At 42.1% G+C, this 21,685-nt stretch overlaps 1 protein-coding gene across 1 annotated transcript in view; it reads left to right on the top strand.

The window, feature by feature from the left end:
- ARID4B (AT-rich interaction domain 4B) overlaps positions 1-21,685 on the top strand; it is a 367,662-nt gene that overhangs the window by 308,331 nt on the left and 37,646 nt on the right. Inside the window, exons 16-20 of the mRNA XM_077289130.1 lie at positions 3,133-3,278; positions 3,658-3,774; positions 13,769-13,853; positions 14,741-14,942; positions 17,916-19,019. Of these exons, the coding sequence (XP_077145245.1) occupies positions 3,133-3,278; positions 3,658-3,774; positions 13,769-13,853; positions 14,741-14,942; positions 17,916-19,019 (1,654 nt within the window). The remainder of the gene's footprint in view (positions 1-3,132; positions 3,279-3,657; positions 3,775-13,768; positions 13,854-14,740; positions 14,943-17,915; positions 19,020-21,685) is intronic.

Raw genomic sequence — 21,685 nt, 5'->3', positions numbered from 1 at the left:
TCTCAGGTAGTGGACTTTGAAGTCCTCCCTGAATCAAGGGAAGTCTTTCTCCCAGTACAGTGGCTAGTTGTGACAACAGATGCCAGTCTTCTGGGCTGGGGAGCTGTGTTCCACCATCACACTGCTCAGGGCCGCTGGTCTCTTCAGGAAGCTTGCCTGCCCATCAACATCCTGGAAATACGGGCCATCAGGTTGGCTCTTCTTCAATTCCACCCCTTCCTGGCAGGTCGTCCCATCAGGATTCAGTCCGACAATGCCACGTCAGTGGCATACATCAACCGGCAGGGAGGAACACGCAGCAAGGCAGCCATGTCCGAGGTAGGCCACATTCTTCGTTGGGCCGAGGAAAACCGCTCAATGATATCAGCAGTTCACATCCCGGGAGTGGAAAGTTGGGAGGCAGATTTCCTCAGCCGTCAAGGTCTTGACTCCGGAGAGTGGTCTCTCCATCCGGAGATCTTCCACCAGATCTGCTGTCGTTGGGGAACCCCGGACGTGGATGTGATGGCCTCACAGCTAAATTCCAAGGTTCCCAACTTCATAGCGCGGTCCCACAATCCGGCGGCCATCGGGGCAGATGCACTCGTGGCATCAGTTCCAGCTTCCGTACATATTTCCCCTGCTTCCCTTGCTGCCAAGAGTCATCAAGAAGATCAGAGCGGAGGGAATACCAGTAATTCTGATTGCGCCAGATTGGCCGCGCAGGGCCTGGTACGCTGAACTAGTTCAACTAGTCGCCGATGTCCCCTGGCGATTACCGAATCGCTCAGACCTGTTGTCCCAGGGCCCCATTTACCACCAGAACTCCGAGGCCCTGTGTTTGACGGCATGGCCGTTGAGTCCTGGGTGCTGACACAGGCAGGCTTCTCTCAGAAAGTCATTTCTACCATGATCAATGCTAGAAAGCCTACGTCTGTGCGTATATATCACCGCATTTGGAAGACTTTCTCATGGTGCAAGGACCGAGGACGCCATCCTCTTGAATTTTCCATTCCTTCCATACTTGAATTCCTTTAAGTCGGGTTTGGACTTAGGTCTCGCCCTTAGTTCCCTCAAAGGGCAGATTTCAGCCTTGTCAGTCCTGTTCCAACGTAAAATTGCCAACAGATTACAAGTAAAGATGTTCATTCAGGGAGTCTCCCATGTGGTGCCACCCTATAAGATGCCGTTGGAACCATGGGACCTTAATTTGGTCCTCGGAGTCTTGCGGGAGGCTCCTTTTGAACCTCTGCAGGACGTTTCCCTGTCCTTTCTGTCATGGAAAGTTGCCTTCCTGGTTGCGGTCACGTTCATCCGACGAGTCTCAGAGCTTGCGGCTTTGTTTTGTCAAGTTCCTTTCCTCATTTTTCATCAGAATAAGGTGGTTTTGAGAACATCTCCGTCTTTTCTAACGAAGGTTGTCTCATCTTTCCACCTCGATGAGGAAATTGTCTTGCCTTCCCTTTGCCCGGCACCAGTACATCGCACCGAGAAGGCTCTTCACACACTGGACTTGGTGAGAGCTCTTAGGAGATACGTCTCGAGGACGGCGTCTTTCCGCAGGTCAGATGGCCTGTTGGTGCTCCCGGAAGGGCCAAGGAAAGGTTTAGCCACTTCCAATGCTACGATAGCCAAGTGGATTCGTTCAGCTATCCAGGAGTCCTACCGAGTCAAAGGTCACTCCGTCCCAGCAGGGATTAAGGCTCATTCTACTCGGTCAGTGGGTGCATCTTGGGCCATCCGGCACCAAGCATCGGCAGCACAAGTCTGCAGAGCTGCTACTTGGTCCAGTCTGCATACTTCTACAAAACATTACCATGTCCATTCCCTGGCCTCAGCAGATGTGTCCGTCTGCAGATGAATTTTGCAGGCGGCAGTGCCGCATCTGTAACTTGTGCGTACAAGGAGCAATTGCAGTGGATTGTTTCCCACCCAGGGACTGCTTTAGGACGTCCCATGGTCCTGTGTCCCCCAATGAGGCGTAGGAGAAATAGGGATTTTTGTGTACTCACCGTAAAATCCTTTTCTCCTAGCCAATCATTGGGGAAAACAGCTCCCCCCCTGTTAGCCTATTGGCTTTAGTTTTTTCTGTGTTGACTTTGTTTTGACATAATTCATTCTTGTTAAATGTTAAGCTCCTACTGCTTTGTTACCGAACTGGTTCACTTTGAGCCAGCAGGAGGGTGTATACTACAGGGGAGGAGTTATTCTTTATGTGTTAACTTAGTGTCCTCCTAGTGGCAGCAGCATAACACCCATGGTCCTGTGTCCCCCAATGATTGGCTCGGAGAAAAGGATTTTACGGTGAGTATACAAAAATCCCTATTTTTTTTGTGTGTGTTTTTGATGCATACAGTATTTTTGTCTTTCATTTGAATGGTTGAAAAATGCGTCAAAAACACTGAATTAATTGACATATTAGAAACTGCTTCAAATCTGCAAGGAAAAGATATGCAACATGTGCATAAGGCGCAGGGAATCTCATTCACTGCTGGGACAGTAAGGCCACATTCAGTTCAGTATTTAGTCAGTATTTTTACTTCAGTATTTGTAAGCCAAAACCAGGAGTGGAACAATCAGAGGAAAAGATAATAGAAACATATGCACCACTTCTGTATTATCACCCACTCCTGGTTTTGGCTTATAAATTCTGATGTAAAATACTGAACGTGACCATGGCCTAAGGCTTTATGCTAAACGCTATCTGAGCCTTATCTGTACAAGGTACCTGGGCCTTGTGTAGGGAACAGTCACAGCCAGGTACTCTACTTAAAAAAAATATTCTATGGCAACACAGAATCTCACGTTTAAAGCAGCTTTAAGAGGTTGTTTAAAAGTATTAAAAAATGACCCTAGCAGGAACAAATGCAATAACGTATTGCTGCCATATTTATGAACAAACACTGTGTGGCAGGGATCACGGAACAGTGATGTGGATACAGCTGGAGTTTATAAGGTAAGTTCTGGTAATGTAGTTTTTATCTTGTCACATTTGCTTCTATAGGGATAATTTTTCAAAACCCCAAACAAACCATGTAGAAAGTTTTGTATTTAGCAATACCTTAATACAGCTGATTGATGCTTTATTGTGCTGTTGTCACCTCAAGATAAATGTCATCCAGATTTCTTCTGAATTTTATGTATTTGGACTAGGTGAAAGACACGGATGATCCATGTCATAGAGGGAGAGATTTAAAGGGCAAGGATGAAAACCCTGCTAACGAACCTGTCAGTGGACCAGAAGAGGTTGAAAACCATCAAGAGCATGATATGGATCGTAGTACTGAGAAAAAAGAAGAGTAAACCCTTTCTTACATAAAACTATACCCCTGATAATGTTCATCGTTATATACCCTTTATCTCATAATTAGCATTACATAAACAGGAGAATTTGATGCACTGTTATTTATGGTAGATGTAATTTGATGAATCTGTTAAGAATGGCAGCTTCTATGCCGTAATAAAAAGTCAGCTGTAGTAAGACACTAATTTATTACAAGGTGCACATCTCTAATAAATAATGTCCACCTCTGGCAGTCCGTGCACCCGGAAATCACATCTACATAGATAACAAGGTCATCGTGTTAGTCTTCCTAGTGTGTTAAAAAACAGTTGTAAACTTCTCACGTTAGAAAATATCTGACAACATGTTTAAATAAAAATATTTTCAAACATTAGATCTTGGTTGCTGAAGAAAGAGGATGAAGTTGTAGAGAGTAACGTTGAGGTCAAGGTGGAAGTTAATGAAGAGGAGGAGGTTGAAATATATTCGGCAGCTGTCAAAGGCCACATGCGGTATGACCCAGGAGAATGATATAAGAATTTTTTTTCTTAAATTGCGTTTATTGACTGAAAAAAAAGTGAATAATATTTGCAACACAAACAACAGAGAAAAACAAAAATCAATGCTAATCAGAACCAACAAATCAAGAAATCAATTTGGATCACCAGACACTACAAATAATCAGTTACAAAACTATTAAATGTTTTAGTTTTAGTTTCGCCTATTATGCCGAGATATTATCAATCAAATTATTTGGCACCTAATGAATTATCATATAGTTTTCACTGGAGGTGTGTACTTCTCTCTGTATGATTTGTTATTTGAGAGCACTTAACAAAAGTTAACTCAGTAGATGCCAATTTAAAACTAATATCTCCACAACCGAGAGGCAAAATAAAAAACATTTTATTCTGCTCTGTGGCCACTATTACATCATGTCCAGTGAGATTCTGTAAAGAAGGGAGTATAAGACAGATGAGTGTCAATCAAAGTATAGAATGTGTAGGACCAAGACAACCAGTGGCATGCCACTTACACTTGTAGGATACCAGTCAGGAACTCCTTCGGAACGCTTCAATTACTCTAAACATCTGTCTGATTAAGAAATACACCGCTGGTTTGAGTAAGACAAAATCCAAAGGATCTTTATATCTTTATAAACTCTCCTACTTGATAAGGGGTGATATAGGAATAATCTGTTAATTGTATGGACATAGCAGACTGTGATCCAAACTGGTGAATTATTCAGAAGATATAATAATTGAGGCATCCATAGCTTTCTTAAGTTGGCTTTACCCACTACTGTCAATAGTAATTGAGACTAAACCCTCAGTTTTTGTGTGAATTTGGTGAGAACTGGAGCCAAGTTTAATTTTTATAATCATGAAAGTAAGAGGCCGCCACAACACCCAAATACTTGAATACTGATACCTCCTGCAGACCCAAGCTGTTGAACATACCCCCTTGATTAGTCCCTTCATCCAAAGGCATAAGCCCAGATATTGACCAGTTAATGACCATCCATGAAGGAGTTACATACATGTAGAGACCTTAAAGTGTCTTGATAGGAAGAGTAGAATATCATCAGCATACAAAGCTACTCTTTTGTCCAGTTCACCTCTTTTATAGCCCATGATACCTGAATAATCACTAATTACACAGTATGCAAAATTTGGGTTTATGAAATGTTTTTCAAATCCAATAACTGGCTCTCATGTTTTGTTATGCATTGATTTCAAAAAACACTTTTATTTGAAACCATCACGTATGGATTTTGCACAAAAACACGCTTGAAATTACGTACAAAACAGATGAACAAGAAAATCTTTATTGCAGCCAAAAACGTACACAATATTATATATAAAAATTTATTGAACATTCATTCTGCAACTTTATTGAAATTGAATTATTCCGCCTTTTCTCTTCAAAGCTGCCCTTGATAATTATTCCTATAGAAGTCCTGTGGATCTTCTCTGTGATCCATCCAGCAGTAGTCACAAATCATGTTCATGTTCCATCTACCTTGGTATCATCATTCCTTCTCCTTTATATCTTTATGAATTCTTTCTCCTTGCTCTTCGCCAACAACACCAAGGTTTTCAAGAAAGCAGTCCAAATGGGAATGTAAAAAATGTAACTTCAAATCATAAGACAGCTCAAAGCTTTGAATAGTTTCAGCATGTTCTCCACGATGGTCATAAGTTTTGGATCTTTGTTGTTAACTAGAAATTCCTTTGCGACTTCTTTAAAAGAATCCCAAGCCCTTTTCTGAAGAGTTTCCATTCTTGTTTCAAGTACGTCGTCCTTCATGAGTTCCCCAATATCCGGACCCACAAAAATGCATTATTTCAGTTTTGATTTTGAAAGCCCCTGAAACTCGGTACGTTAAAGTCTCTCATTCTTTCGGTAGAGCTATTACAAAAGCTTTCATCAGTCCAAGCTTAATGTGAAATGGTGGTAGAAGAACTTTAGTGGGATCAACTAAACTTTCTGCAACTATGTTCTTGAGAGTCCAGGTTGCAAAGATGTTCTTGTGGGCCAACTTTTTTTGCATCATTGATGAGTCCTATCCAGGCTGTCCCATTCACACAAAAAAGAATGGGTACTTCGTGTATCCTCCTTGCTCCCCAAGGAGCAAAGCGAGAACTTTCAGATCACCACATATTGACCATCCTTGATCCTCGTAGTTTAGTTGAGAATAAAGCCTAAATAATCGTGGCTTTACTTCAAGTGCACAGAATGTCCTACAGACCCTGAAGCATACTTGCTGCCATTGTGCAGTAGCACAGCTTTCAGACTTTTTTATCGGATGAATCAATAACGAGTCTCCACTCACTCACATACTCCATGTTAAATGTTTCCATCAGCCCAGGAATATCACTGCAATACACTTGAGCACCATCTTGAGAAAAGTAAGGAAGGCAAAGAAAAGTAAGAAAGAAATTAATTGTATTTGCTTCTGCACTATGAAAAACAGGTACCAGGAGCTAGTAGGTTCTTTTCCTTTAGTCTAGAGCCTAAAAGTTCTGCAGAATGTTCACGAAAGTCCAACTCCCTGACTAAATCATTTTATTCAAGCTTTGAAAAAAGCTGTGGTTCGTTGGGACTAGCGTGAAAATATTTTCAGAATCCTGCCCTTCATATTCTTAATCAGGTGTATCTTCAAGTTTCTCCTCCGGAGAAGAGACAGGTATTCCTGCACCATGAGGTACAGGACGAATCGCTGACGGGAAGTCCAGGTACCGTATTTTCCGGCGTATAAGACGACTGGGCATGTAAGACGACCCCCCAACTTTTCCAGTTAAAATATAAACTCTTCTTAAAAGTTGGGGGTCTTATACGCCGTGTGTCATCTTACATGGCGGGTGCGGACCATCTGCATATGGTGGGGTGGAGTGGTCCCGATGACGAAGGGAGGGGGCGTCTCACAGGGAAGGCGTAAGTGGAGTATCCCCCTATTACCTCATTGTGGCAGCGATGCTCTCTGCTGGGGGGCGGCGGCTCCTCTTTCAGCAGTGTGGGGGCTCTGTGCTGGGGCCGCGGTAGCTCTTTGTGCAGTGTCGGGGCTCCTCCGGCATTTCCTCAAAGCCCGTAGGCCCCGGCAGCTCCATTTTTGCGATGCTATGGCCTCTGGGAAAATGGCCGCTGGGGGCGGCACATGCTCAGTTTCAAATCTTGTCTCCCGAGATCTTGGGATGAGATCTGAATCTGAGCATGCGCCGCCCCCACTGGCCATTTTCCCAGAGGCCACCGCAACGCAGCAATGGAGCTGCTGGGGCCTCCGGGCTTTGAGGAAATTCTGGCGAGCCCCGAAGCTGCACAAAGAGCTGCCACCCCCCAGCACAGAGCCCCCACACTGCACAAAGAGGAGCCGCCGCCGCCCCCCAGCACAGAGACCCGCAGAGAGCCCATCCGAATCCAGAGACTTGATATTTGCCATAGTTGCCACTAGCTCTTTCAGCTGAACAGGACTGTGCAAAAAAACTTGTATCCTTATCGGAGTCAGTAGGAAGATTTATGCCTTGGACATGTGTATTTTTATATCTTAAAGTTTGACTTATCTATCCTGGACTTGTAAAGAGAATAAAAAACAGGAAGAAACTGATTTACTATCTGTGGCGTATCGTAAACCACATCTCCACCTGCATTGTTTAATACAGTGATGTATGAAGAGCTGAAAGCTAATACATGCCCAGCTTACCTTTATCATAGCAGGTGTGCTTTTGGAAAAACCTTAGTCTTTGCTACTTCCAGGATATGAGCATTATACACATCCCGTGCCTCCTGAAGCTCCCAATAGATCCGTCCTTTCCCCAGTTGCCTGCCACAAAGAGCCTTTCGCTGTTCTGTACTCTTGCCCTGAAGAATTCCCTATATTGTCTAATTTTCATTTTCACTCTACTCACTGCCTTAAAGAGAGCTCCTTTAAGGCTTATCTTCATAGCATCCCACAAAACAGCCTAAGGTGGATTGTCCGTTTTTACACAGAAGTTAGTCCTGCAAAGTCTGATCTATTGTTTCAATAACCTGAAGCCAGAATGCATTAAATATCCACAATCTTGAAAAGGAAATAATAGTAAGGGAAAAGCTTAGACGTACCAACAGTTTGGAGTGATCCTGTAGCTTGTAGGGAAATACTCTACAAATTCTAGTTGTTGCACTATTCGCTCTCCCCCAAGGGCTAAATCTTTACATGACAATGTATCAGGATGCCCCAACTGCCATAAATCATTTAGTTCACACAATAATTCCCCAAATTTTAGAAATTGGCCTGTCTTCTGTGGTCTGCTCAGATCCCAACCTGTTCCAGTATGGATGAATCACTTTATTGAAGTTTCCCAGCAACAATATAGAAGTCTCTGGCAAATGCTTAATAAAAGACATAATCTGTTCTTAAAAGTACTTTTTTATGGGAGTGGAGTATATACAGCTACACAGAAATGCTATTGTAGAAAGATCTTACAATACAGGCATTTATTATATGTACCCTCCCCATGAATATTTGAGTTTAACCATTCAAATGGAATGGACTTATATTTGAGTGTAGAAACACTCCTGATATAGTTTGACCCAACTGAGCGGAGATAATGTCCTAGGCAAGGCTTGTTTTATATTGAATCTCTCTTTATGCATCTGTGTCTCCTGGAGATGTGAGACAGGTGAACGCTTCTTTACAAATCTTAAAATTGTTGTACATTTATTGGAATCCCCCAAACTCCGCACTCTGCAGTTCAGTAAAATAATTCTATCGCCATTATTCACTCCAAACGACCGCTTAACGGAATAACGGCGACCGCAAAAAAAAAAAAGTCCGATTTCCCATTTAATTTCGCCTCTGATGTGATCCTCTGTATCCCTGCAAACCCCCCCCCCTGCGATGTCCCCCAGGCCGCCGGTGTCTTTGTCCGAGATGAAAATGGCGGGCGGATGCACAGTTTGCATGCCGAGATCTGCCGGCTGGCACCCGGCAACAATAGGAAATGTTTTCTATTTGTTTATTTTGATCACTGTAGACCCTAAAATAAAACAACAGTAAATCAATCCCTCCTATATCACCCCCCTAGTTAGGAAAAATAATAAAATAAACAAAAAATGTATTTCCATTAGGGTTAGGGTTGGGCTAAAGTTAGGGTTGGGCTAGGGTTAGGGTTGGTCTAAAGTTAGGGTTGGGATTAGGATTGGGCTAAAGTTAGGGGTTGGGCTGGGGTTAGGGTTGTGGTTATGGTTGGCATTAGGGTTAGGGGTGTGTTAGAGATAGGTTTGTGGTTAGTGTTGGGATTAGGGTTAGGGGTGTGTTGGGGTTAGGGTTGTGGTTATGGTTTCGTTTCTGCATAGATCTAAACAAGGGAATATACAGATATAGCCAAGTCTGACTTAACAATGCACCATCTTGATAACTTGTCAGAGAAGGTTATCTCACTTTAAGGTAAACTTACCTTGTACAAGCCATTGACTGATTTCATGTAAGTGGCAAATTACTCTTTTTTTGTGCCATGATATCCCAGTGTTGAGTTATCTGTGATGATATAAACTGTCCGGCATCTGTACTTCCCATGAACGTAGCATGCAGTATTAAAATTTAGAGATGAGGCATTTGGGTAAGTCTGTAGTAAAAATATAAGTTTCTGTCTGTTTAATCGACTCAGTTGCTGATCTTAATCAGGCAGTGTTGCATTTTTAGAATTGTCGCAAACATCTGGAACTGAAGCTTCTTTTTTTAACTATTATTATTTTGCATTGCACATATGGCGCTATCATACTCAGCAGTGAATCTTTTGAACCTCTACAGAGTAAATTGGATAAAAGGCCATTAATGGAGAGCTCTGGATTATTTCTCACAGAGCAAAGAATATTATTTCTGGCTTTATAATGTAGCAATTTATCAATACTGGTGTTGGAGGGTTTCCCGTCGGGAGCGGGCTAGTCGGAACTGTACGCGGCTATATAACAACATATACGCCATGTTCCAAATTATTTAGCAAATTATATTTTTCTCGGATTTTTCTAAATGGCTGGTGCAAATGACAGCCAGTCTAATTAAAGTCCTCACCCGTTAGAGCAGTGTTCCCCAACTCCGGTCCTCAAGAGCCACCAACAGGTCATGTTTTCAGGATTTCTTTAGTATTTCACAGGTGATGGAATTCCTGCCTATGCAGGTGATGCAGTTATCACCTGGGCAATACTAAGGAAATCCTGAAAACATGAAATGTTGGTAGCTCTTGAGGACTGGAGTTGGGGAACACTGCGTTAGAGTATACATCGAATTTTATTGAAGAAACCTCCCAATGATAACAGTGTAATCTCCAAAATGAATAAAAACTCAAAATGCACTGTTCCAAATTATTCGATATCACCTTCACTATTCTTGCATCCATTGAACTTGTGAGTTTTTGGAGAGTTTCTGCTTGTATTTCTTAGCATGAAGTCAGAATAGCCTCCCAGAGCTGCTGTTTTGATGTGATCTGCCTCCCACCCTCATAGATCTTTTGCTTGATGATACTCCAAAGGTTCTCTATAGGGTTGAGGTCAGGGGAAGATGGTGGCCACACCATGAGTTTATCTCCTTTTATGCCCATAGCAGCCAATGACTCAGAGGTATTCTTTGCAGCATGAGATGGTGCATTGTCATGCATGAAGATGATTTTGCTCCTGAAGGCACGTTTCTGCTTTTTATACCATGGAAGAAGTTGTCAGTCAGAAACTCTATATAGTTTGCAGAGGTAATTTTCACACCTTCGGGAACCTTAAAGGGCCCTACCAGCTGTTTCCCCATGATTCAGACCCAAAACTTGACTCCTCCACCTCCTTGCTGATGTCACAGCCTTGTTCGGACATGGTGGCCATCCACCAACCATCCACTACTCCATCCATATGGACCATCCTGGGTTGCTCGATAATCATCAGTAAACAAGACTGTTTGAAAATTAGTCTTCATATATGTCTGGGCCCACTGCAACCGTTTGTGCTTGTGAACACCGTTTAAGGGTGGCCGAATAGTAGGTTTATGAACCAAAGCAAGCCTTTGAAGGATCCTACACCTTGAGCTTCGAGGGACTCCAGAGGCACCAGCAGCTTCAAATATCTGTTTGCTGGTTTGTAATGGCTTTTTAGCAGCTGCTCTCTTAATCCGATGAACTTACCTGGCAGAAACCTTCCTCATTATGCCTTTATCAGCACCAACACGTCTGTGCTCAGATTCAGCCACAAATCTCTTTAACAGTACGATGATCACGCTTAAGTTTTCGGGAAATATCTAATGTTTTCATCCCTTGACCAAGGCATTGCACTATTTGATGCTTTTCGGCAGCAGAGAGATCCTTTTTCTTTCCCATGTTACTTGAAAACTGTGGCCTGCTTAATAATGTGGAACATCATTTTTAAGTAGTTTTCCTTTAATTAGAATCACCTGGAAAACTAATTATCACATGTGTTTAAGATTGATTTCAGTGATCCATTGAGCCCTGAGACACAATACCATCCACGAGTTTATTTGAAAAACAAAACAATTAAATCTTTATGACACTTAAATCCAATTTGCATAATAATTTTGAACAAGGTGTAGTAGGGATAGGACATCCACCTGAAACTCCTTTCTAAGCTAGGACTCAACGTTACTTGGTCGGGTTTGTAACCTCCACCTTTTCTGGAATGCCAGTCAGCCTAATATTATTTCTACTTAGTGTTTCTTCAGATCATCAGGTTTAGGTAGCAATGAAGCAATCTGGTTGTCCTGTCTCCATGTGTCTTTATTCAGGACTGGAAATTTGTCCTTGATATAACTCACACAGCTTATAACTGCTACTAAAATTTCTATGACTTTCTTTAAAGGGGTATTCCCATCTCCCAAGATCCTATTTCAATATGTAGTAGGTGTGATAATATTAGCAAATGCCTCCAATTAGAAATTAAATCAAGTTATTTTGATTTGTTATGTTGCTTAACCTTTGTAGGACATTGCAGTAACTTATCTATCCACGCTTACGACCACTAAGAACTAACTAGTTATCACTATATGAGTGGTCATAACCATGGATAGCTAAGCTCCTGCAATGCACTGCACATGTGGTAAGCAGAAGAAAAAGAACTATACTACATTTCTATTTGGAGTTATTTGCTAATATTATAGTTACCCCTACTACATATTGGGATGGGATCCTGAAGATGGGAATACCCCTTTAAATCTTGTCTCATCATTGAGAATTCTTCTCAGGGCACCCCTTCGGAGACTTACCAGTAGAAAATACATAGTTACATTGTGTGACTGCTGTTGGGACTAGTGATGAGCGAATATACTCATTACTCGAGATTTCTCAAGCACGCTCGGGGGTCCTCCGAGTATTTTTTAGTGCTTGGAGTTTTAGTTTTTCTTGCTGCAGCTGAATGATTTACAGCTACTAGCCAGCATAAGTACATGTGGGGGTTGCCTGGTTGCTAGGGAATCCCCACATGTACTTAAGCTGGCTATCAGATGTAAATCATTCAGCTGCGGCAAGAAAAACTAAAACTCCGAGCACTAAAAAATACTCAGAGGACACCCGAGCATGCATGCTCGAGAAATCTCGAGTAACAAATATATTCGCTTATCACTATTTAGGACATCACCCAGGGTTGACTCTTTGGTACTCTGGGAGTCAATTCTGCATAGCCAGGTAAATTACAAGGTATCTCACTTGATGTAGTGATTTCTCGCTCCTTTATTGCCGTAGTGCCATACAGATGCTCTTTTGTATCCCTCTTCTCTTGATCAGGAGATTAATTTGAGTGAGAGATATCATTCTTACTCGGATCTCTACCAACTTTTTTTGAGCTTCTCCACAATGCCCGCTACCTCAGATTTTCCCTCTAATAGGGTGTTTGGCATTGGGTGCCTGGGTTAGTACAGGGCTCCTGGTCAGTACTCCCTGCCACATCCCTTGTACTTTATAGATGTACCACCAGACATGGTGATTTTCACTTCCCAGGTCGCACTACAGAGAATAATTCAGCACTGTAAGACAGGAACTTCAGGCTATCCAGCAACTAGGCAACACACTGATTCAGTGATCCAGTTGCCTCAGCGCTCCACAGTCCGAGGTTGCCAGTCGGGTAACTCACAGATCTGGTACCTTTGGTATTGGTTCTGCTGACAGTCCAAACAGCCACCTTAAGCTTGCCTGTATGCTCCTCAGTCTTAATGAAGTAATGATGCACTGCCAGGCCCAGGTTCAAAGGGAAGTGCAGGCATCAACCTTCTCGACTCCAGTGGTGCTCACTGAGTGAATCCCAATTTTGGTTACCAAGAGTGGGAAGTCTTCAGCGTCTCAGAACTTCTTGAATACGATCAACTTCCCTGTGTGTAAAGTGTTGAAGCCGTATAAATGACAGGATTCAGCTGGAGCACTCACAACTTGTGACCGCTCACATGTCAATTTAGGGCACACCCACCAAATATAAGAATTTTTAATGTCTTAGATGCGCAGAATACTCTTGCATCTGACTTCTCATATTATTGTTGATTATTCTGGTTTATAATGATTTATGCTGTTAAGACAGTGGCTTATTTGCAGGGTTTACCATAATAATTCAAATGATACTCCAGTAAACTTGAACTTTTCTCCTGTTATGGACGGACTTGAATGGCTTCACATGTCTAGACCATGTAGTACTGAATAATAAGTTTATTTCTATGGCACTAATACAACCCAGCACTTCACAATTCAGAGGCTACTTGTAGAAACAAGATAAGACATTACTGAGCAACACTTAATACAAACATACCAGGAGGAGTGAGGGCCCTGCTCGCAGGCTTACAATCTATGGAAATAGGGGACCATAAAGGGTAAAAATAAAGAAGTGCTTGTCGTGTAATGTCCAGCCATCAGTGTAATAAATACTAACGCTGCATGAACCAGTCACCAGCCAGTACATGTACAAGTAGAGATACAAAGCGCTTGGTTATGCTTGATAACTACGCTAACTGCATACTGAAATTAATCTTAATCTACTCCTCCATTGTTTAACTTTTAGATATGAAGAATTTGGAAAAGCTGACAGGACCATCAGACCAGCACAAAGGAGTGTACCAAAAATAAAACATAGGAGAAGAATTAAGGTATTTTTTACTGTTAATATATTTGACTAATTCTTTGATATTTCTTAGGATAAAATCTGTTTTTCCTGAATGTGCTTTACTCAATGTCTGCCTGAGATAACAGAGTACTGTGTTGCCGGAAATTGCAAAGTCCTGGTGGAAGTACTTTTTTTGGCACTTTGTATTAGTCTCATAGAGATTGAATGTAGCAGAGGTGCTCCGATGCATTCACATGGGTTCTCTGCAGAGCCCTGTTCTTGGTACGGGTTCCATTTGTCGGACCCTAAGGCCACGTGCACACGTCCAGTATTTGGTGAGTTTTTTACTCGGTACAGCAAAAACCAGGAGTGGGTGATAAATACAGAAGTGGTGACGTGTTTCTACTTTACTTTTCCCCTGGTTTTTTTCTCTCCTGGCTTTGGCTTACAGATACTGAGGTCTGACCGAATACTGAATGTGTGCATGTGGTCTAAGTGATCAATAAGTTATCCTCTATCCTTATCGATAGGGAATGTATTATATACTTTCCAAATAGTCTATGAGAAATGTGAGAAGACTTTCAATAACACTGGTATGTTTTCTGTACACGAGTACACGAGGAGCTGCAATGCTCCTGTGGGAAACATGCAACACAGTATCTGCAAATTGAGATTTTAGTTTTGGCTTTTACCCTAAGTTATGTGGCAAGGCTGATTAGAGAGTCGATATTGACTGTTAGGATTGCTGCTTCCTATACGTGGCACTAGAGTTCTAGTCCTCTACCTCCCTAAAGAGACAATTTGAAAATGTATGCATGTAATATATATTCTTGTTAGTGCTACCTTTATTGTATTTAAAAAAAATATTGCATGTAAAACAGGTTCATATACTTATCTCCCAATCTCTCTCTCTCTCTCTTTTTTTTACAGAGTAAGGGAGAAACAGATCACAGTAGATCCAAGTCAGAAAAAGATGAGAATTGCCCTAAACAATGCAGACTGTTTTCAAGACCTTTATTCCAGCCATGTGATCTGGACAATGAGTCACAATTTGATTCTTCAGAAAGTAAAAACTTTGGTTCAGGTCCATTGAAGCCATTAGAAATAACTTCTATTCTGAATGGTCTTCAAGGTACTTGTATACAATAATAGTAAAGTGTAAAAAATAAGATCAGTGCATTGATATGAGTGAAAAAAGATGTAAGTTGAGGCTTCTGGTTCATGACTGATTAAGTCTCTGTGTTTGTATTTGAGGAATATCACTATTCCTCTAGATCTTCCATCAGGAACTATCCGTTTTTCCTGAGCTTAAAGAGGTTGATTTTATGTGCAATGGTGTCTTCTCTCAAAAGCAGAGTGTTATGGTATGATACATAGGATTTTACACTCTTAGACTGAGTAGGGCTTCGTATAATCAAGCACTTAAATACACTGATGAGGATGATATGTTCAGTGGGAAAAACCTGCCTTAAAAAATCTCTCTAAGTTTGAGAATTGAGGCTCTTGTCCATCTCGCATACCTTCTCTGGAGCGCTGCTACGTGTAATATCCCTCGCAGAGACTATAAAAACCATGCCTTGTAGGAAGTAGAAGGTTGTCTTTTCAGTAGATACAGAAGTTCTGAACAGTTATGGACTCTTTTTCCAATTAGGTGGAAGTGGTATTTTATTTAAAGAGATTTTACCAAAATGAGACATTCTTGATGCTGCTCTACCTTACTGCGTTCATGCAATGAAGAAGGAATGGGGACTCCCTTTTCCCAGCACTGGACTTCCCTAAACATTACACACCTATCCAGTGATTGTCTGCCTTTACAAGGGGACATGCTTTCACCCCTCTCTCATAGCCGCTGCCAATCACAGCTCGGCAGCGTCTGATAGATTGCTAGGTCAGATGCTGAGCTTTCATCCCTTCCTCCCATACACTGTCAGTTGTTTTTGCATGCAGAGCTGCCAATTTCATACCATTTTGGGGGACATCTCAGAATTTGCAGCAATGGAAAGATGGCAATTCAGGCATTCCGATGTTTTTTTTCTTTCAGCATCTAGTGTATGGCGTAATATTTTTTATGTTGAGATATTGGGCTTTTTGAGACATAACGATAGCAAATATGTCTATTTTTTATTTATTTGTTTTCATTTTCCTTTCTTTGAAGGGGAAAAGGAGGGTGATTTAAACGTATGTATTTTTTATCTTTTTAAATATGTTTTAAACCATGTTTTTAAATGTTCACTTTTGCATTTGGTCTCTTTTGGAAGGCAAATGGAAACTAGTGCGCACACATGCACCAGTAATGTCATTTAAATGCCTCCATCATAACTTGCTGCATTTAAATGGTTAAACTGCAGGGAATGGAACAAGCTTTAGTCGCTGCAGTTACAGGCAGATGCCCGCTTTGTAACTGAGATTTCTAGTATCCCTCTGGTATGACGCAATCTCAGCTTTTGAGCTGCGTCATCCTTACCATAGCGATCTATGTACGTCACAGGTTGTTAATGAGTTAATGTAATAAATGTAAACTAGTATTTTAAGTACAAAACTAGTGAAATATTGGTTTTGAAGTCTGTCTTTATCTCTATACTAGATGGTGGCCCAATTCTAACGCATCGGGTATTCTAGAATATGCATGTCCACGTAGTATTTTGTCCAGTCACGTAGTATATTGCCCAGTCACGTAGTATATTGCCCAGTCACGTAGTATAATGCTCCATGCAGTTATGGCCCCATAGATGCCTCATATAATGCTCCATGCAGTTATGGCCCCATAGATGCCCCATATAATGCTCCATGCAGTTATGGCCCCATAGATGCCCCATATAATGCTCCATGCAGTTATGGCCCCATAGATGCCTCATATAATGCTCCATGCAGTTATGGCCCCATAGATGCTCCATATAATGCTCCATGCAGTTATGGCCCCATAGATGCCCCATATAATGCTCCATGCAGTTATGGCCCCATAGATGCTCCATATAATGCTCCATGCAGTTATGGCCCCATAGATGCCCCATATAATGCTACATGCAGTTATGGCCCCATAGATGCTCCATATAATGCTCCATGCAGTTATGGCCCCATAGATGCCCCATATAATGCTCCATGCAGTTATGGCCCCATAGATGTCCCATATAATGCTCCATGCAGTTATGGCCCCATATAATGCTCCATGCAGTTATGGCCCCATAGATGCCCCATATAATGCTCCATGCAGTTATGGCCCCATAGATGCCCCATATAATGCTCCATGCAGTTCTTTATGGCCCCATAGACGCTCCATATAGCATTGTGCCACATGTAATGCTGCTGCTGCAATAAAAAAAAATCACATACTCACCTCTCGTCGCTGCTCCTCAGCGTCCCGTCTCTCTGCTCTGACTGTTCAGGCAGAGGGCGGCGCGCACACTAATACGTCATTGCGCCCTCTGACCTGCACAGTCACAGCAAGAGGACGGGAAGACGGAGCGGCGCCCGGCGGATGGAGCGCGGACAGGTGAATATGAAATACTCACCTGCTCCTGGCGCTGTCCCTGCCTGTCCCATGGTACCGCAGCTTCTTCCTGTAATGAGCGGTCACTGGTACCGCTCATTACAGTAATGAATATGCAGCTCCACCCCTATGGGAGTGGAGTCCATATTCATTACTTTAATGAGCGGTACCACGTGACCGCTGAATAGAGGAAGAGCTGCAGCGCGGGAGACCATGGGACAGGCTGGGACAGCGTTAGGAGTGCCAGGAGCAGGTGAGTATGCGACAGAGTTAATAGCAGCGGTAACGGAGTGCGTTACACCGCAGCCCGTTACCGCTGCCATTAACCCTGTGTGAGCGGTGACTGGAGGGGATTGTGGAGCGGGCGCCGGGCAGTGACTGCAGGGGAGTAGGGGAGGGACTAATCGAACTGTGCCCGTCGCTGATTGGTCGCGGCAGCCATGACAGGCAGCTGCCGAGACCAATCAGCGACGCGGGATTTCCGTGACGGAAGTTGAGGACAGAAAGACAGAAGTACCCCTTAGACAATTATATATATAGATGTCTTTGTACTTTATATACAGTTGTTCTATATTTTCTATATATATATATATTTATGCATAGCATTATTTTTTGCAGCTACTGAAAATTCTGCGGATGATAGTGAAACAGATCAAAAAGCAAGCATTACTAAGAGTGACATGACCACACAAACTGAAGGGAAGAGTGTTACAGGGATGGAACAAAATTATTTCAGAATAAACAAAAAAACTGATTCAAAACACTCCGCTGTGAAACAAGAGGAGTCTTCAGATGACTCGGACTCTGAACTGGAGACTCCAAGACGGGAGAAGTTTGTAAAAGACTTTGTAGATAAAGTAACCAAATCACAGTTTAAATGCAGCAAGAAAAAAATTGTAGATTGTGGAAAACCATTAACTTCCAACTTTAAAGATGAACGTAGGAAATCCAAAGAGACCATTGACCATTTTGAAGTGGACACCATTTCTTCTTCCTCTGATGAGGAAATTTCCAAACCAAAAGGTTGTCTTGTGAAAAAAGGTAGCATTTCAGAGGGCAAGAAGAAAACCATACGAGCACCGAGCTTCTACTCGAGCTTAAAAGATATGCAGGAAAAAAGAACAAAATTAATAAACTATTCTGAGGAAAGGATCAGGGCTAAAGAGCGGAAAGATGTGTGGTCAAGTATTCAAGGACAGTGGCCAAAAAAAACTCTGAAGGAACTTTTTTCTGATTCTGATACAGAGGGAGCTGCATCTCCACCTTGTGTAAATCGAGAGGACACCTCTCTTGATTCTGCTGCTCAGCCAGTGAGAGATGAAAATCGAGATTTGTCTGCAGAATTTCTCAAGCCTATAACTGATGCCATTGAGATGAAACCAGCTGAAGAAAAAACAGTTGAATTTAGTGATAAAAATGTTGACTTCCCCAGTAGCGGTAGCAATTCTGTGCTAAATACTCCCCCTACAACGCCGGAGTCCACCTCATGTTCAAGTGAGTCCCGAAGAACACAGTCAATCCTTGAAAGCTTGGAAAATGTGGAAACAAACCAGGAAGAAGTTGACAGCATGAAGAGTGATACAAATAGCACAATTGAAGTGGACAGCGTTTCTTGTGAACTACAAGATCTCCAGTCAGAGGGAAATCTTTCACCTACGGGATGTGATGCCAGTGTCAGTTCCAATAGTAGCAACCACTTGGAAAATGAAAGCAAAGAGAAGGGTAAGTAATTAATGAATTATCATTGTTTACATTGAGTCAAATACTTTTAATATGAAGGAGCAGGATATAAATAACAAAATGAACTGACTGCATTTTAGTACAATTTATGATATTTACTCGCTCTTCTGCTTCTTATTTATATATTTGACCATGTTTTTATTTACCCCCTTCCCGACCATGGGCGTATCCATACGTCGAGGGTGGTTGGTACTTACTGAACTTGGACGTATGGATACGTTATATCTTTAATGCGGCACCACGACCGCAGTCACTGTGCTCTCATTAAAATTCCATAGTCGTCTCGAACAGCCAGTCACAGCATTTTCAGTGTTTCAGGCAATCAGATTGCATGAACCAATGATGCTCAGCCTATGATCTCTGCTGTAAAAGCACCGATCATAGGCTGGAGCCTAGCAACTCCATGACTCTGATCGCATCAATCAGTGTGCAGAGACGCGATCTGAACTTTTAGTGGCCGCTCTGAACTTCTTCATTCCGGGTTCCAAATGTGAGGACAGTGGTCACTGATACTTCTTTCATGCTGTGCTGGGCCTTGTTGTGCCACAGACTTTTTCAAGCCTGTGTCATCACTGCTGGTGATCCTGCTGCTGCTGAAGGAAGAAGAGTTCCTGACCCTTGCCTGATCTTCCCTAATCCAACTCAACGCCCCCTCCCCTATTTTCCCCTCTACCCCCTTCTTAATCCCTCTTTCTTCCGCTGAGCGCTGATTAGTGCTTGATATCTGATCAGTACTCGATCGCTCGATTTTTGCCAGTTTTTCTTTTTTGTGCGTCCTGCAGCCACTGAGCGTTTATCAGTGACTCAAACCACTGATTAATGTCCCTGCTCGCTGTTTTGTGCAACTGTTTGTGTCCCTGTCTATTTCTTCTCCCCCCTCCCTTTTCCACCACCTCCATGCATACTTTCTGCAGCTGCCGACTGTTGATCAGTGACACAAATCACTGACCAATGTCCGTGCTCACTGTTTTCCACTACTTTTTTTTCCCTGTCTATTTTTTATCCCATTCACCCCCTCCTCTCTTTGTACCACTACGTGTATACGTTCTAAAGCCGCCGAGCCACTGATCAGACACACGACACTGATTAGCACCTGTGTTCGTTTTTGGCAAGCACTTTTTTTCCTGTCTAATTTTTTTATCCACTTTTGGCACTACATCCGTGCGGGCAACCTACAGCCGTCGAGCGTTGGCCAGTGACAAACATCACTGATCGGCCACTGGTTCTCTTTTGTTTGTTTTTTTTATGAAAAAGAAATGAGCATTTAGATTAGTTGATAGGATTAGATTGGGGACAGTAAAAATATAGTGTAGTAATCGCCATCTACTACAGTATTTTTTACTGAATTGAGTTAGTGTCATAATAAAAGAGTAAAAAAGATTATTTAGATTAGGGACAGAAAATATACCGTAGTAATCGTCGTGTACTACAGTATTTGTTTACTGAATTGAGTTAGGGTTAGTGTCAGCTTGGAAAAATAGAATAACATCCATGCATTGTACAGCTGTCGAGTGCTGATTGTTGACGCACATCACTCATCGGCCTCTGGTTGTTGCTTTTTTTTTTTAGTGTGAACATTTTTTTTTAATAATTGATAGGATTAGAGTAGGGACAGTAAAAATATACTGTAGCAATCATCTTCTACTACAGTATTTTTTACTAATTAAGTTAGGGTTAGTGTCAGATAGTTGCAGACTCTGTATTTTTTTTTTTTTTACCGACGTCTGTTTGGTAAGTTTGTATTTCATTTTATCAAATTTTTTTTTTTTTTTTTTTTTTTTTGCTGTTCTAAATAAAAAAAAAAAATTACAACAAACTCTCACACACACACACACACACACACAACTGAACAAAATTTGGTACACACACAAACACCGCACATGAAAAAATGTTCCGCTCGTCCCAAACTCATCCCAAACACGGTATTCAGCAGAGGAGGCATATGCTTTCCTTGCCTCTGACAGTGAGGGAGAGGATACCAAGTTCAGGCTAGAAACTGAACCAGCACCCATTGTTACTGATACCATTTGGATCTCACCCCCAGAAGATTATAGGCCACTGTTTCCTGATTTTGTGGCGTAATCAGAAGTCCAATTGACATCACTGGCCTCACAGAAATTGACTTTTTAAAGTCTTTTTCTCTGAGGATTTTGTGAACCTCATGGTGGCTCAGACAAATTTATACAGCAAGCAATTTTTGGCACGAAACCACCCCTCATCATTTTTTAACTGGACCTCTTTAAACACTGTAGAAATGATGATGTTTTGCGGCCTAGTCTTTCACATGGGGTTACTGAAGAAGCCAGAGCTTCTGCAATTTTGCAGTGTTTTTTATAACATTCCAGTGTTCCGCATGGCTATGACCCATGAGCTATTTGAGGCAATCCACAAATGTTTTCATTACAATGATATTGCACAATGTCTTCCCCGAAATGACCCCAACTTTGACCAACTTTGAAAGTTCAGCCGGTCATTGATCACTCAGCAACGAGTTTGCTGAAGTGTATGCGCCCCAAATGGACATTTGCATGGATGAGTTCTCAATCAACTTTAAGGTGATGCTCAAATTCCGGCAATACTTGCCCAGTAAGAGGGCCAGGTATGAACGTAAACCCTGCAAACTGTGTGAGAGTACCTCAGGGTACACC

Source organism: Ranitomeya variabilis, chromosome 2 (genome assembly GCF_051348905.1).
Source record: "Ranitomeya variabilis isolate aRanVar5 chromosome 2, aRanVar5.hap1, whole genome shotgun sequence".
NCBI lineage: Eukaryota > Metazoa > Chordata > Amphibia > Anura > Dendrobatidae > Ranitomeya > Ranitomeya variabilis.
This window is presented reverse-complemented; position numbering and strand designations above follow the sequence as displayed.